The sequence below is a fragment of the Somniosus microcephalus genome, chromosome 15 (genome assembly GCF_052327205.1).
Source record: "Somniosus microcephalus isolate GS21.2 chromosome 15, FLI_Smic_1.0, whole genome shotgun sequence".
Classification (NCBI taxonomy): Eukaryota; Metazoa; Chordata; class Chondrichthyes; order Squaliformes; family Somniosidae; genus Somniosus; species Somniosus microcephalus.
The window spans coordinates 26,706,198-26,722,904 of record NC_141001.1 but is presented as its reverse complement, the minus strand read 5'-3'; the positions used below and the strand labels follow the sequence as shown (position 1 = coordinate 26,722,904).

Here is a 16,707-nt window from a genome sequence, read left to right as displayed (position 1 = left end):
ATCACTTTTCATCTCTCAGTGAATCCTGAAGAACTTAAATATATTTCATAAACAAAATACTGCCAAAATACTTGCAACACCTTAACCCTTATCCAATAATCCTCATGTCATCTGTTTACATCACAGATGGTCATCCTCGACTGTACCAATGGTGCTGTGACAAACTAAGTACACAGAAAAATTCAGCAGAACATTGTACACATACACAAAATATTTCAACTGCAAAAAATGCCAGAATGTTTTAAACAGACTGGATCACAATGTCAAAGTTCCCATATGTGAACAAGCCATTAAACCCCTCAATTGCATTTACAAGGCAGCAACTTCTAGGTATAGATTATATGTAAAATATACACTCTGATCCTTGGCCCCACACTGAAAAAAAGTCCTACAATAACATTCATTTCTCAAGTCACAGTGTCACGTGATCAATGCCATTTGCTTAAACCACAATGGCACGTGTACAATCCAAAAAGTTTTATTCAATTGACAGCAACTATTTTGAAGTTAAATTTTAAAAATACTACTTATAATTCTCCAACCTCTTAAAATTCACAGCAAATACGAGAATAATTTCAAGATTGTAATTTCAGATCAGTTTATATGATTATAAACCATTCAACCTTCACTCCCATGGTTTATGCCATCATAGGAACCTCTCCGATTACTGCTTGTAGCGCTTCCCTGGGATCCATTATACAGTACTTCTAAATTTGCACAGCATTTGAAAAGTCACTGCGAGTTTTTGGAAACTATCTAAGGCATTGTTTTACAATGCAAAAGAAAAATACGCCATTATCCAAACTGTATTGTCCCTTGCCCATCATAGTAATTAAGCACTACAGATGCAGAGGAAAGTAAAGGAGTAATAAATGCATTACATATGAGAGAAAAGATGTCTGGCATTGAGTTACAAGATATTATTTCAATCAAGCAGCTTGGACAGTGTCAAACTAGAAGAGCAAGCACCTGTGGTTTTCCTGCATCAGTTAACTCCCTACCCAATATTAAATTACCAGAGACCCAAGCAGTAATGATTTATATTTGAGCTTGTATGCCCCCAGAATGGTCCAAAGCACCATCCACCACCCGATGAAACAAATGCAGATTTTTTTTATTCTCAAAATCTTCAAATTTCTCCATGTCTTTGCCCCAACCAATTTCTGCAATCTCTTCTAGTCATACATTTCCTCTGATACCCTTCAGTTCCCTGGTTTTCTTCCCACCTCCCTTCACACCACCATTGATGGCAGAGCCTTAAGCTGCCTCAGACCTACTCTTAAAACTCCCCACCGCCTGTCTATTTTTCTCTCTACCTTCAATAATCTTTTTAAAAGTCAAAGCTATGTCACCGTTTCCCTCCTGTAAAGCGCCTTGAAATGTACTAGAATTTGTATAATGCCATTAAAGTAGTTATTGTAGTATTCAATGGTGCTGTGGTAATGATAACTTTTACATGCTCTGTACACGCTACTTCAATGACACCTTATACCAAGATTTATTGTTTTGGGGAGAAAAGGAGAAAAAAGATTGGTTTCACAGGACCAGCACTGGCATTGTAACTAAGCCTAGTAATGCATTAATAGATCTATGGATTTGACCGACATCCAGTACTGGATGAGCAGAAATTTCCTCCACCTAAATATTGGACTGATCAAAGCCATTGTCTTCGGTCCCCGCCACAAACTCCATTCCCTAGCCACCGATTCCATCCCTCTCCCTGGCAACCGTGAGGCTGAACCAGACTGTTCACAACCTTGGTGCAATATTTGAGCCCGAGATGAGCTTGCAACCACATATCCACACCATCACTAAGACTGCCTATTTCCACCTCCATAATATCACCCAACTCCGCTTCTGCCTCAGCTCATCTGCTGCTGAAACCCTCATCCATGCCTCTGTTACCTCTAGACTTGACTATTCCAACGCACTCCTGGCCAGCCTCCCATGTTCTACTCTCTGTAAACTTGAGGTCATCCAAATCTCTGCTGCCTGTGTCCTAACTCGCACCAAGTCCTGTTCACCCATCACCCGTGCTCGCTGACCTACACTGGGTCCCGGTTAAGCAACGCCGCAATTTTAAAATTCTCATCCTTGTTTTCAAATCCCCCCATCTCTAATCTCTCCAGCCCTACAAACCTTCAAGATACCGGTGTTCCTACAATTCTGGCCTCTTGAGCATTCCAGATTTTAAATCGCTCCACCATTGGCAACCGTGCCTTCAGCTGCCAAGGCCCTAAGCTCTGGGATTCCCTCCCTAAACCTCTCCGCCTCTCTTTCCTTCTTTAAGACGCTCCTTAAAATCTACCTCTTTGACCACGCTTTCTGTCCTAATATCTGCATTGTGGCTTGGTGTCAAATGTTATTTGATAATGCTCCTGTGAAGCACCTTGGGATGTTGTACTACGTTAAAGGCACTATATAAATACAAGTAGTTGTTCTTGTTTACATAAAAACACTAATGTGATCATACAGTTATCAGAGTACTTTAAATTCCCAACACCTTTTAAAGAAGCTGTCCTATCATTGGGAAATTAGTGAAAGAATTAACAGTACTACAATGTTACCACTTAACAATATAAAATTTAATATTTCAGTCAGCCCCTTTGTCAATTAGTTTGCAAGAGCATAGAGGAAAAGGGGAACAAAATAACACTTTCTTTAAAAACACAGCTTCAAGAAGATCTGCCACTTCCCCTTTGAAATATACGAGATCTGTACTGTGGCTACATGTTTCCATCCTGTTACAGGCCCACCGTTTCCACGGTAGCACACTGTACAGGGACAAATACATTGGCAATACGTGACACTGAAGGAGCACAGATGCCAATGGAATCAGATATTTGAGGGTACACTACCCAAATACATGTTAAAAGATGATCCTCACATACAGGAGCTGTAAATAGGGTTCAACTTTTAGTGAAGAAAGCAAGCAGCACAAGCCTAGGCAAAAATTATATAGGGTAAACACTAATAGGCTAACGTGTTTAAGCTTTTGTTTGATGACTATAGTTATAGGTCATTAAAGCTACAGTACGCCAATCAGTTTTGTGGCAGGACAGATATAAAGCATTATCTTGAAAGCAGGGATTGAAGGGTGAAGGAAACCGTTTCACCAATATTCATCATTTCGCAAGGAAGATCAAAATCCATAAATGCATTCTGCATGCAGTTAGTGGTGCCCGCCACTCTACAATTTGACTTCCGATAGAATATTGAGTCAACTGCAAACTATGCAGGTCAAAGAAACCACCTTTACTAAACTACATCTAAAAGTAAAGAAAAATGAATAAAATGTCTCTAATATGCATCAAGAATGGCCACTGCTTTGGAAGTCATATATAAATCTAGAATAAAGTTGAACTGAAAATAACTAATTGTTTGTTTTGGTATTTGACACAAGTAGCACCAATATTATTTTTTTTTTAATATAACTGTTGTCCTTTGAGTTTTCACCTTTCTTCTCTTAAAAGCAGTGGCCTATTCTGGGGTACAGTTACATAGGCGCCAGCACCCTCTGCCCAATGGTCATTCTTCATATATAAACCTAGACACTGAATGTCGATAGGCTATTTGACTACAGGAGCATTACATTCAAACCCATCCCTGTCCTTACCCGATTCCCACATATATGCACCTTCTAGCAGGAGTCACTAGAGAATAAACAAAGGAAGGAATCTTGGTAGATTTTTCCATTCCCCAGCTCAGGTGCACCACAGCCAATCATGTTGACATTGCACCAAACCAACTCTGTGACAACCTGAATTCAAACCTGGGCCTTCTAATCTTCACGACTCAGTGATACAGGTAGACTATCCCTTATCCGCACTTCCGAAAACCGAAAACTTCTGAAAACCTAAAGTTTTTTCGTGGAGCATCTCTCGGTATTTCCAGTGTAAAAGCTTGAGCAGCTTGCACGGGAGGGGCCTGCACCAGCGCGATCAGAGATCGCGAGTACCGGCAAAAGAGCCCGGCACCGAGAAGTGCCGGGCTCTTGGGACACAGCCGGCACCGCCCGGGGGGGGGGGGGGGCTCAGGAGGCCGGGGACGGCGGCGCGAGGAGGTGCAGGCAGGCGGCCAGCAAAAAAGCATTATCCCTTCTGAAATTTGAAAAATTCCGAATTCCGAAACACAGCTGGTCCCAAGGTTTTCGGATAAGGGATAGTCTACCTGTACACCAGACAGTGCATTTACCCCTCACCTGTCAGAGGAGTCATAAAAACAGCATTTAATGTAGCCATACACCATTCCACAAGTGATTACAGGGTTTCATATTACAGTACTAATTTGATGAATTCCCCATTTTGCCAAGTTGATCAAGAGAAAGCACCATTTACCATCCAGGCTCACATGAAAAATAACCACTTGGATAAGCGATCAGAGGCTGCCTGCACCCCGACAGAAGGTGGGAAAATTGGTGGGTGTAACTTGCCTAGTTTTAACGCTCAAGCCAAAAGAAAAATATTGGTACTGTATCAGTTTTAGTTCCATGCATTTCAAATCTCACTTTAAAGTCGCCCTTGCCCAAAAAAACTTTATACTGTTTATTATGATGATCTTGTTTTCAAACACCAACAGTTAAATTCAAAAGTGAACTGCTTTGCACATGTCTTGTGCATGAATAGTTTCCTGCATTACAACAGTAACTATATTTAAAAGTACTTCATTGGCTATAAAGCACTTTGGGATGTCCTGTCATGAAAGCAAGTCTTTCTTTTTTTCGCTCACATTTTCAACAAGTACACCACATAATCTGGGCCTTATACATGTTAGTCAGTACATTTTATTCTCTTTTTTTCTTCAGCTATAAGAGTGAAAAATCTGAGATGTTACAATGAACTTTATTATGTCTTTTTATTGAAAACATAAATTATACATGTATTAACTTGGTAAACCCTCAGCAACATTTTTTAGTAAAATGCTATTCCCGTCATAAGAGTAGACCACACATTTCTTTCCAGTCTTGTGTAAAAATCAGACAAGCCCCTTTCCATTATACATGAAGTCTCATGCCAAAACACTACTGTAGTAAGGAAAAAATGTTAATTGTGAAACTCCAACTTGGAAAATATACACCCTAGTCTACCCCGGATAGTGCAAAAATGACTTTGAATTAACACTTTTCTATTTAGCCAATAATTTGAATTAAGCAATGTAAATAGCACAGAAAATTGGTAATTTAGTTCTAAAAACTAGAAAGTATCAGATCATTTGAATTAAGAGTTGACAGAATAATAAAACCCCAGGCAACATTACAGACTAGCAATGCACACACAATTATCTATTATTCCCTATGGAATGTCTCAGGTAACAAAGAAACCAACTTCCATATACTGTAGTTTCTGCACATATGTACGCAGAGGATAGATCAAGGCCAGCCAAGAAGCAAGATTATTTCCATTGCTGACTTTTCCATTAACAAATGGTTTGATCCAATGTATTTTGCAAGCCTGTCGCTCACCACTAAGTGGCTTTGAACAACAACAACCGGGCATTCATAGTGTCTTTCACGTATTAAAACGTCCAAAGGCGCTTCACAGGAGCATTAACAAAATTTGATAGAGAGTCACATAAGGAGATATTAGGTCAGGTGAGAGGTAGGTTTTAAGGAGTGTCTTAAAGGAGGAGAGATAGGTAGAGATGCAGAGAGGTTCAGGGAGGGAATTGCAGAGCTTAGAGCCTTGGCAGCTGAAGGCATGGTCGTCAACAGGAGCAATGAAAATTGGGATGCGCAAGAACAAAGGAACAGGAGTAGGCCACTCAGCCCCTTGAGTCTGCCCCCCCACTCAATAAGACCATGGCCAATCCACATCCCAGCTCCATCCACCTGCCCTGGCTCCACATCCCCCAGTACCCCCAGCCAGCAAAAATCCATCGATCTCAGACTTAAAACTAACAGAATATTTTCCAGTTAACTTTACACTAGGCCTTTTCATTCAGATTCAACACAAAAGGTACATGTAATGTGCAAAAAATGCTAGAGTCAGCATCAAGCAAAGAGCTGTACTCCAACCAGGAATTTTTCTAAAGTGGGTGTTGTGCACTAAAATTGCAGCATGCTAAAATGCTTTTAATGTTAACTTGGGAGCTACCTATTCTGGGTTTCAAAAAGGGTGGAGTGCCTACTTTAGGCAAAGCAAAATGTACAAAAAGTCAAAAATCACTCCAAATTAAAAAGAAAACAGAGCATGAATTGGAAAACCACAAGTCTGAGAGCAGGATATGGACTATATTTATTGCGTGAATGACTTGTATAACTCATGTGGCTTACAAGGTGGTTTAGACAAAATATTTCTTGTATGCCACACAAGCAAGTGGTAGTCTTCATATAATGTATTCAAATCACATTGACTGCGAATTATTTCTCAATAAACTTTCAGTGATTACATCACAATCATTATGGACGTCATCATATAGATGTATAATACACTGGTGATCTATAGGAATGGTAATCAAAAGCTGTGCTTACAAAACCTAAATCAAATCAATTCACTTCCATGGAGCTCACATTACTTTAAAAAAAAGTTACAAAAAAGTAAAATAATCCCAAGATTCAAAGGGTTAAAAATTGCTCCAATCATGTCACGTGAATCCCTCTGCAAGATTGCCTTAAAGTATTGAGTATTATTTCCCAGTAATATACACATTAAATTCTAGCCGTCTTACAATGATTTTATCATAAATGTAATTCTTCAATGAGAACATATTCCCACATCAACTGAATGAAGAGTTCTGGTTGATGTTAGCCATGACAGCTGTCACTTGGGAAGAGGCAACAAATTGCACTTAAATTTTTATATAGATTAAAAACACTGCTATACATCTATCTATATAAAAGTTCTGTGTGTCCTTCTTATTCCAAAGTGTTAAAAGTACATTAAAAAAACGTAAATTACAGGTTAACTTCTGTTGATAAAGGAACTTTGCAGCTTGACCTGGAGCCAGTATTTTACAAGCACCTGGCAATTTGCAAACTTCCCTCACTAACAGCAATTAACCTGTCATTGACTTTAGGGCCTATTTAGACCACTACCACACAGGGAATACCTTAGCAGTAACCTTAAAGCTAGGAGAAAATTAGCAGTTAAACATCACAACTCTCCTTCAGACCTCAGACTAACTGCAAAACACCACCACAGGCAATCAGCTGGTACAGTGATGTCCAACTTGCAGCCCCAGGGCCACAGCTGCCTTAGAATCTGCCTCTTGAAGCCCTGGCATCTCAGCCCTACTTGCACTTGTATTTTTTCTTATTTGTTGTTGTTGTTCCCCCCCCCCACCCCCACCTCATTGGTGGATACATCCTAAAGCAGACACCAGGATCCACTCATACCAGCAACTTGAGATACATGCAAATTGAGGAGAACATCAATTCAAATCTAATAGGTGACCCAAGGCTCCATGGTATGCACCTAAGTGTCCTACAACATCAAAACCGTTAACATCACTGAGCTAGTAAACTATTTGAAATATTAAAATCTCAATTTGGGATTCCAGTTTCCAACCACTTGTTTTTCGTGTGATTTGTAACAGCTGAAATGCTCACTATTTTTCCCCATTGTAATTTCTCCCACAAATTATTCTCTACACTTTATCAACATGATATTGATTAGTCTTTATAAAACTTTGTGAATTCAGTTTTGCCTACACATCAATGAAACGTACCCACACTTTGGTTACTGAAGTTGCTGCAAGACATGCATTTTCTGAAATTTTGAAAATGAGCCTACACAGTGTTCTCTGATTGGAAGACGTGAGATACATAAAATAAAAATGACGTTAGGAAGATGTAATCTCCACTGGCTTGCTTATTCTTACATCACACTACTCTCACATTGATCCGTTTTATTTCTCACATGTAGTTCAATAAAAATAAATATGTTACAAATACTGAAATATATCAGTATTAATTCCAAGCAAGAAAAAATACTACATTTCAAAAATTTGTATAATGTAATACTACATTACTCCTGATTGTGTTAACTCTGGAATCCAAAGTTGTACTTTTAATATTGCTACAATACTGTTCAATATATAATTACACATTTTTAAATTTAAAAAGGGTGGTATTTGTGATCATGAAATTTGAATAACACCCTAAATGAGCAGGTACATACTGTCTCAAAATGTACCATTAGCTATTATAACTGCAATATGACTCAACATTCAAAGTACTATAGTTAAACCATACACTTCACCTCTACAAATTATCTTTTAACCCTATCAGGATAAAGAACTAAGTTTAAGCAAAGTACATTTCTAAAATACTATTAACAACTATACTGATGAATTCCAGTACAGTATTAAACTTTGTTTTTGTTGAGCATAGATATTCCTTTATTTTCTCCTCAACCGGCAGTCTACCAAACCTCCGCTCTTTTACTATTGAGCTGGATAAGGCACAATAAGGCGCGCCAACAATTCTCTCCAATTTAACGTTGACTTCCGAGGAGCCACTTTGCCTCCACTTGCCCCGCCCCAAAGCAGCACTGCTAAGTTCAGAAACTCAAGAAGGAATAAGCCTACGCACTCAATCACCATGATGCCATGAATTGGTGTTCAGATAGGCTACAGGCCGTACACAATGATTAATAACAAACAATAAACTGATCGAACCCTTTTTTTAAAAATCTTGTTGACCACTTGCTACTACATATCTCTTCAACCAGGAGTGTGGTTGCAGCAAAAGTCTCAAAAGGAATTTACTTGTTCTCTTACTTCCACCTTTTACCAGTTATCAAAATTACTGTGATTTGTGGAAATTTTGCAAGAAAAATCACTCAGACAACTGTAAGTCACCAAAGGTTTATGTCCGCAAAGAAAATATAACAACAATTTAAAACGCCCCAGTCAAGGGCAACCCTGTACTCCACAACTGGCCAGCAGGTGGTAGGTTTTCAGCAAGATAAGTCACAACCCCACCTGATATACTGCATATTTAGCAGCCAAAGAATTGAGCAAAATTGCCCAGCTGAGGCAGCAAAGTTCATGTAAACAGGTAAACCTGGAACACAAAGCTCAGGATCCTCTAGTCGAGAGTTAAAAGTTCAACTGCTTGGAGTTGCCAGTTTTACCATCAACAAATCTTCAATTCAGTCGAGAAAGAAAAAGTAAATCTTATACTTTCTGAAGAGAATGCAGAAATGCTTCCAACAGTCAATGGTTACAGCGAAAAAGACCACTTTCTATGGTTACAGAAACTTTCAGCATTTAATAAATATAACTTCTCAAAGCTTCAGCAGCAAGAAAAATATTTACACCAACTCTTAAGTTTAACCAATTAAGATTTTACTAAAGCCAATAAACAATTTAAGGCAATACAGCAATATCAAGGCAAAGTTAGACATCTCACATGGCCTTCACTTATGGCAAGGGGGTGGGGAAAGAGAATTAAATCAACGCTCAACTAAAACAGTTCCTTCTGCAAAGTTAGTCAACACAATATTTTTTAAAAATTAGCAGTTCAAACTTCATAACCAAATCCTCTTCCACAACAGTGCAGACGATGTTGTCAAAGTTTAGCACTGCAACTACTTAGATACAAACCCAACTTAGCAAAAATTTCAGCTTTTAAAACAAAATCTATAAAAAATAGCAAATCAAATCCAAATATTCATTCCAGTATGTATTTCTACACTGAACTGGTGGTTAGCCCACATGGTGACTAAGGCTGCATCACATGACAATGACTGAAGGCTGACTTTACAGAAACAGAATGAGACAAAAGCTTTAAAGAGGACATGAGATTTAAAATTGTAATTAAGGGTGCTGTTCTAGAATTAACAAGGTACATCAATAGTCCTGAGAATGGAAGTTCAAACATGAGTGCTTTTCTGTAGATCTGTGTGTCTCTACCTTTACAAATATTTCATTGATTTTCATTTCACAGTCAGCTTAAGGAAACAATTTACTCAGGAGTGAAATAAAATAATGTAAACTCAGAATTCTGGATGAAAATGCATCTTTACAAAATATTACTTGCCTCTTTTGAGCAGGGAAGAGAGCAGGATGCTATAAATGCTGGGGGTGAGTAATGTGAAACTGAATGCACAAAGAACCTAGAATCAGAAACAAAGAGAAGCCTTGGGGGGGGGGGGGGGGGGAAAAGAGAGAGAGGAGGAGAAAAGAGACACACGGAAAAATAATAGGGAAAAAATCAAGTCCTTCTTGCGCTTGTACAAAATAAGATTCAAAAGGAGACAAAAGGTAGAATGGCAAAATCTTAACAAAAGTGGTGCTTGGTAGAAACAGCTAAACTAGACAAAGTGAGAATGAGGGAAGCATGTGGGGGAAATACACCACTTTAAAAATAGTGTTTGCAAAATCATTTAAAAGAGCATAAAGTACTAACGTGTACTGTTAAATACAAAAGCTAAAGATAGATAGATTTAGAGTACAAAAGGGAACTGAAGAGATATGAACAATAGGGAATTTGAGAGGAACAATACAAAAGGTTAGAATTAGATAAAGAACATTGCCAGTTCAAAATATCTGCTGATCTCATCATTTTTTTTTAAAACAACTATACAAAATCTGAAAAAGCCAGCCATAGTAACAGGTGCAATCGGAGCTATCTGAACATCAGCTACTTCCCCTGGTTTTTTTTCAAACCAACACCAGCCAACTCCACTAGCATTAAAAACTTCCAGAAAACTCCTCATAATCCTCCAGGTTGAGCTCATCCCTGGAGAAAACACAACCATCTGGAACAGAACAGCCACAAATCCATTTTTCCCCTTACTTGTTTCTCACTGAGAGCAGTTATCTTGGCTTGCAATTCATGTAACTGTTTCTTCAAATCAGCATTCTGTGAAATAAAATTTAACAATGTAATATCACATCTTATTACTAATACAAGTGCTGTCATCATACTAGGAAAATGAGTCATTCAACATTTTCAGTTGAATACTCTAGAGGGGGAGAAAATCAAAAACCCATTTTTAAAAATGACTAACAAAAAGACTTCATTTTCTTTGTCTTACTGAATCTAAAAGTGCCTAAGATTTTGGAATAGGCTCGAACTATAGTGCACCTTCAAAGACAAAACAATCCATACTATACATTTTATACATTCTAATACCATTTATGAATGGGAATGGAAAAAACATTTTTTTTAATTATCTAATTACAAAATCATAACACTGATTTTAGGATAAGTATCATTTTATAATATATACACAGACACATTTGAAAAAGTAAACAAGACATAAAATAAAATATACCTGTGGATCCTGTTTCATCTGGGCCACAAGTTTCTGTTTAGATAAGAGAGATAAAACAGAGAAAGTTAATGTTCTTGAGAGGGGAGACAATGCCAGTGAATACTACAAGGGGCTGGTTTTATTGATCAATCTAACCTCTCAGAGGTCAAGTGTTATACTAACTGTACCTACTTGCTTCAACAAATATGGACTCCAATAAGACTTCAAATTCTGCTTTAAGATATATACATACATACATACATACATACATATATATGGATGGATGGCCTTGGTCATTGATAAAAATGAGTCCTTCTAAAAAAAAAAAAAAAAAAAAACTTTTTTCTAATTTCTATCCCACTACAGAACTGCTAAAATCAGTTAGAGGCAAATAATGTGTTCCAGGATACCGGAAGCAGAACTGTTTTATTACATAAAAAACTATGTATACAGTTAGTTTATATTTTTGAATCAAAATGTATAGATAACAAGTGTCTACTATTTCATACATTTTACTCAATTACAAGAATGTACTTTTTATTAATCTTTCTGTTTGCTTTTCTCTCCTTTCCCCCAAAAATGACTGGATGATGTAATTTTCATATACTCAAAAAAGTCATAGCCTAAATTTAAAAAGTTTATGAAGACAAAATTTTGCATTATACTTTTTTTTTTAAATATATAATTGGAAAAATTGTTTCTCGCCAATTATTCCCTTAGAACAGATTTGTATGATTTGGATAGTGTCTCTGAGTGAGGAGTAGTGGTTGAAATTAAAACACACACACACAATTACATGCAATATAAATGAAAATAAAAGAGACCAGGTTACCTGATGAAACTGGATTTCCACTTTCAGAGCCTCCTGCAGAGTTTGCAACTCCATCTCCTCTACTTCCCGCGCCACTTTCCTTCACTTTTTTTTTTCTCCACCCCTTTATAGGAAAAAAAAAGGAAAGACCCGACTCCCCTTCTCTTTTCTTTCCCCCTCTTTCCTCACGCAGCCAAAAAAGAGAGTAAAAAAATACAATTCAACAAAAACAGGGCCCGAAATAATTTCAGGAGGGAGAAAGTCCATTAAACATCGCGGTCGGCCGCATGTGTATAAATATCTGCTTTATTATTTTATATTTATAAATATGTTTTATATATAATATATATAAATATATATAGAGAGAGAGAAAGAGAAGGGGAAACAGAAAGACACAGAGAGTGAACGCAAAACAAGTTCTCCCATCCACCGGACTCATCACTCTGCGCCGCCGCCGAGCCAGAGGGGGGCGGTGAGCTGCCCGACCAACAACAACTTCAAAAACATTTCCCCCTCTTCTTCCTCTCCTTTAAATTATTATAAGAGGGGCCGAAATAATAGTTTTTTTAAATGGCACCGAAAAAAAGACTGAGAAAAGAAAACGGCGGGGGGGGGGATCCTTCTCGTTTCCAAATCCTGCGAAGAAAAAAAAACACCTCGGTGTGAAACGAGCGGCCGAAATTTATTTTACTTTTATACATAAAATAAATTAAAATTGGGATTTTTTTTAAAAAACTTCCAATTCCCCCCCTCAAAAAAAGAAAAAGTGACTGTGTGTGCGCGCGCGCCCCGGCCCCTCTCTCTCGCTCGCTCTCCTCACTTACTTACTCGCTGCACGCTGAAGCCCTGCTCCCCTCCCCCTCCACTCGTGCCCGCGCCTTGCTCACTCACTGACTGACTGTGCTCGCTCCCCGCGCGCGCTCCCTCCCTCTGCTACCCGGTCCTGGCGTGCACGCGCGAGGAGGAGGTGGGGAGCCGGGTTGACTGCGCGCAGGGAGAAAGGAGCGCGAGGAGGAGGGAACTATTTGACGGCGCGAGCGCTGGCGAATTTATTTCACTTTGCCTAAGGAACAGCGGTGCTGTGGCTCTCATTGCCTAGGGAAAGTACCCGGATGCTGCGACTCCTCACTTTACTCCAGAAACTCAACTGGGATTATTTATTTAACTTTCTTTTTGTAGATAACTTATTTAAGCATTCTCATTCGCATTTAAAGCAAAAAAATATATAACCTTAGTCACTCAAATCAAATAATTAGTTGTAAAATGTGAACTTTTATTTGTAACCAACGCCCATGATTTTTAAATCATGTAACTAAGTTATTTATTTGAGCATTTTACACAGAAGGGTTGGGTTTATAATCATTACCTGTTGTTATTAGGACTATGGACTTCAACCACAATACCGAAACGTTATTCAGAAATGTTCATTTCAACAAAAGAAATAAAAATCACATCTATATTCCACGATGTATTATTTATTTAAGAGTCCACTAATTTTAAATAAGTCCCCCACGTCCTTTCACAGGTCACTCTCGTGACTGTATGACAAGTGTTGGGGAAATGCAAACTTTGAGCATGTCGTACTATTTTGTTATTTCAAACGTTAATTTTAAGTAATGTTTTAAACTTTATTTGTAAATTATATTTATCAGTAAAACGTTTGTATTGTCTGTTTATTTTACTAACTTTTAATTATTAGAATTTATAGAGTGACTATATATTTTTTCCAGAAGACCAAAAGATTGAAGTTTATAAACGGATTATATTGACTTGAACTTGTTTCTCTTCTCTCTCTAGTTTAGTACAAAATGGCGGAAGAGTGCTTGAAAGTTTTAGTGGCTGGGTTTCAGATTTCAGGCAGCAATAATTGGATTAGAGCAGAATCAAAGAAAAAAGCGAAAGCAAAATGAGGGGTACTGCCTCCTCCCAAAAACACTGGAATTAGAGCTGTGACAACCGAAATATTAAACCATGAATCATTTTATTTAAAAAATAGCAAGTGGTTTTTATTATTTATTTTTCTCCAAGATGCATAAACGATTTTTTTTCTCCCCGTTGACCTGTGGAAATGTTCACTGAGGTTTGTTACAGCTCCTGCGAGAAAAGGAATCAGCCAGAATCCGGTTTTAATTAGTCTTTTGTTTTTATTTTAGTTTCAACTGTAACGTTCTTCCATCCAAAAGCCTTTCCTATTTTAATATAATGTATTTAACACTTTTGCTGATCAAGTGATAAATCGGATCACTGAAATTCTGTAAATCAAGTTTATGTGAAAGGTAAAAAAAATATGTACAGGCACGAGTGAAGTCTACTAAAGTCCCAACACAGTAATAGTTTGTTTAACTCTTCCCGTCCCAATTCTATTTAAACATGTTCACACAGTTAGTGTATATATGTGTGTGTGTATTTATGTATATATATATATATGCACACATTTTAAATCACTATACTATTACTTTTAATTAATTATTTTAGTGAGGTGTAAAAATACTCTGCCCTACCTCTTTTCCACGTTTACAGTCTGTGAAAGTTTCAAATAACTTGTGTATTGCAGTAACTACATAATTGACTTAAATTGATAAGATGTGGAATTAACATGATTTTTGTCCCATGGAAGCAATGTAATAACATTTTAAAACAAATCATCCCATTGTCGTAAATGAAAAAATTATATTAAAAGTAACAGACCAGTACTTCTAGCTACGTATAAATTGTCCCTTTCGAACAACCTCATTGGTCAGTTGAGATCACGTGACTTTTCGAAGCTTAGTGGCATTTTGTAGGAATCTGTGGCCGCTGTGAAACATGTGACTGTTCCATATCTGTCATTTTCGAGCGAATTCATTAGCCCTACTAATAATGTGATCTGACTGTTCCATTTGATTAATGGGCCTCCTGACAAGTAAATCAGGCTGGGTGGGTGTGAAATCTGGGAGGGGTTTCTGTTCACACAGTAATTGTTTATAGTTTCCTGGTCATCATATAACCATTTCTCAGGCAATTCGTGCATTTTTAGCACGATGTTTGGTCTGAACTAACATTTTAGCCAAAAATAAATTCCCATCAAAAATGTTATCATTGTCATAATTAGACTATAAATTGGAAGAGGGGCGGTCAATGTGTTATTCTCACATAACATTTATGCATTTTTGTGGTCTCCTGCGGCATTGCTCATAGTGAGTCAGAAAATATGTTGAACAGGAGTCGGTCATTGAACACCTCGAGCCACTTCCATCATTTAATCAGATCTTCATTGGCTGCAAAGTGCTTTGGGATGTTGTGAGGTCAAGAAAGGCACTATATAAACACATCTTTCTTTTAGATCATGGTTGTTCTGTACCTCAACTCCATTTACTTGTCTTTGCTCCATATCCCTTGCTACCTAATGTACAATATATTATCACAGCCAATAATTTACAGTGATTGAATAAGTCAAATTATCTTTATATTGGAGTATTAGTGGTATTTTCAGGCTCAGATTCCATGATTATGTTCATGTAGTCTTGATTTAAAAAAAATTTGTTCCTGGGATGTGGGCGTCGCTGGCAAGGTCAGCATTTATTGCCCATCCCTAATTGCCCTTAAGAAGGTGGTGATGAGCCACCTTCTTGAACCGCTGCAGTCCATGAGGTGAAGGTACTCCCACAGTGCTATTCGGGAAAGAGTTCCAGAATTTTGATCCAGCGATGATATATTTCCAAGTTAGGATGGTGTATTACTTGGAGGTGATGGGAGTTCCCATGTCCTTCCAGGTGGTAGAGGAATCCTCTGGGAGCATGGCACTCTCGTACTGTTTTTTAGTGCTGAATACCGATGAGGGTGACAACATCTCGGGGGAGTTCGTCCACAGCACCAAGGGGCAAATGACTACAAAGGGGGGAGATTCACGGCAAAGTGTAGAAATGCAATGGTCATAGGGGATTTGATAGTCACGGGGATAGACAGACGTTTCTGCAACCGCTGACGTGTGTCTCACATTGTGTGTTACCTCCCAGGTGCCAAGGTAAATGACCTCACTGAGCGGGGGCTGAACATTTTGAGGGGGAAGGGGAACAGCCAGGAGTTGTGGTCCATGTGGGAACCAATGACATAGGAAGGAAAAGAGTTGAGGTCCTGCAGTCAGAGTGTCAGGAGCTTGAGGGGAAATTAAAGAGCAGGACCTCAAAGGTAGTAATCTCTGGATTTTTAAAATAGAACTTGACTTTAAAAACTATGAAGAACTTACAACTGGTTTCTAATACTGGTCTTCAGATGGAAGGGGCTCAGGTTCAGGGTCAAGGCAGGAGGTAATATTGAGTTGGGTTGTGGTGTGAGGACAGCCACAGCAGGAATTCAAGGGTCATGTTTCAGGATCATGGGGTGGGGAAATCTGGTCATGGGCGGGTGGGGTGAGGCAGCAGCCATGAGTGAAATAATAGCAGGCTGAATTTGACCACTCCAAACGCAGCACAATGCTCCAACTTCCTGCCTCATGACACACCCACTTTCACTCATTTGTCAAAATTAAAGCAAACCTTCTGCCCAGCACAGAAACTGATACACAAATATAAAACATTTTATGTATATTGATATAAATATTTTTATTATATATCTAGATACAAAATACTCTGCATGACTAAATTGAATGTTATAAAATATTTATACTGCTGTAGGAGTCGCTGGAAATAAACAGACTGTGAGACTTTCATAACAGAA

At 38.2% G+C, this 16,707-nt stretch overlaps 1 protein-coding gene across 3 annotated transcripts in view; it reads right to left on the bottom strand.

Moving 5' to 3' along the window:
* phf21aa (PHD finger protein 21Aa) overlaps nt 1-13,000 on the bottom strand; it is a 362,336-nt gene extending 349,336 nt beyond the window's left edge. For all 3 annotated transcript variants that reach the window (XM_086007576.1, XM_086007575.1, XM_086007577.1), the window contains exons 1-3: nt 12,034-13,000; nt 11,223-11,255; nt 10,742-10,807 (exon numbers count right to left, since the gene is read on the bottom strand). In XM_086007576.1, the coding sequence (XP_085863702.1) occupies nt 10,742-10,807; nt 11,223-11,255; nt 12,034-12,087 (153 nt within the window). In that variant the 5' untranslated portion in view covers nt 12,088-13,000. The remainder of the gene's footprint in view (nt 1-10,741; nt 10,808-11,222; nt 11,256-12,033) is intronic.
* Nucleotides 13,001-16,707: the final 3,707 nt, after the last annotated feature.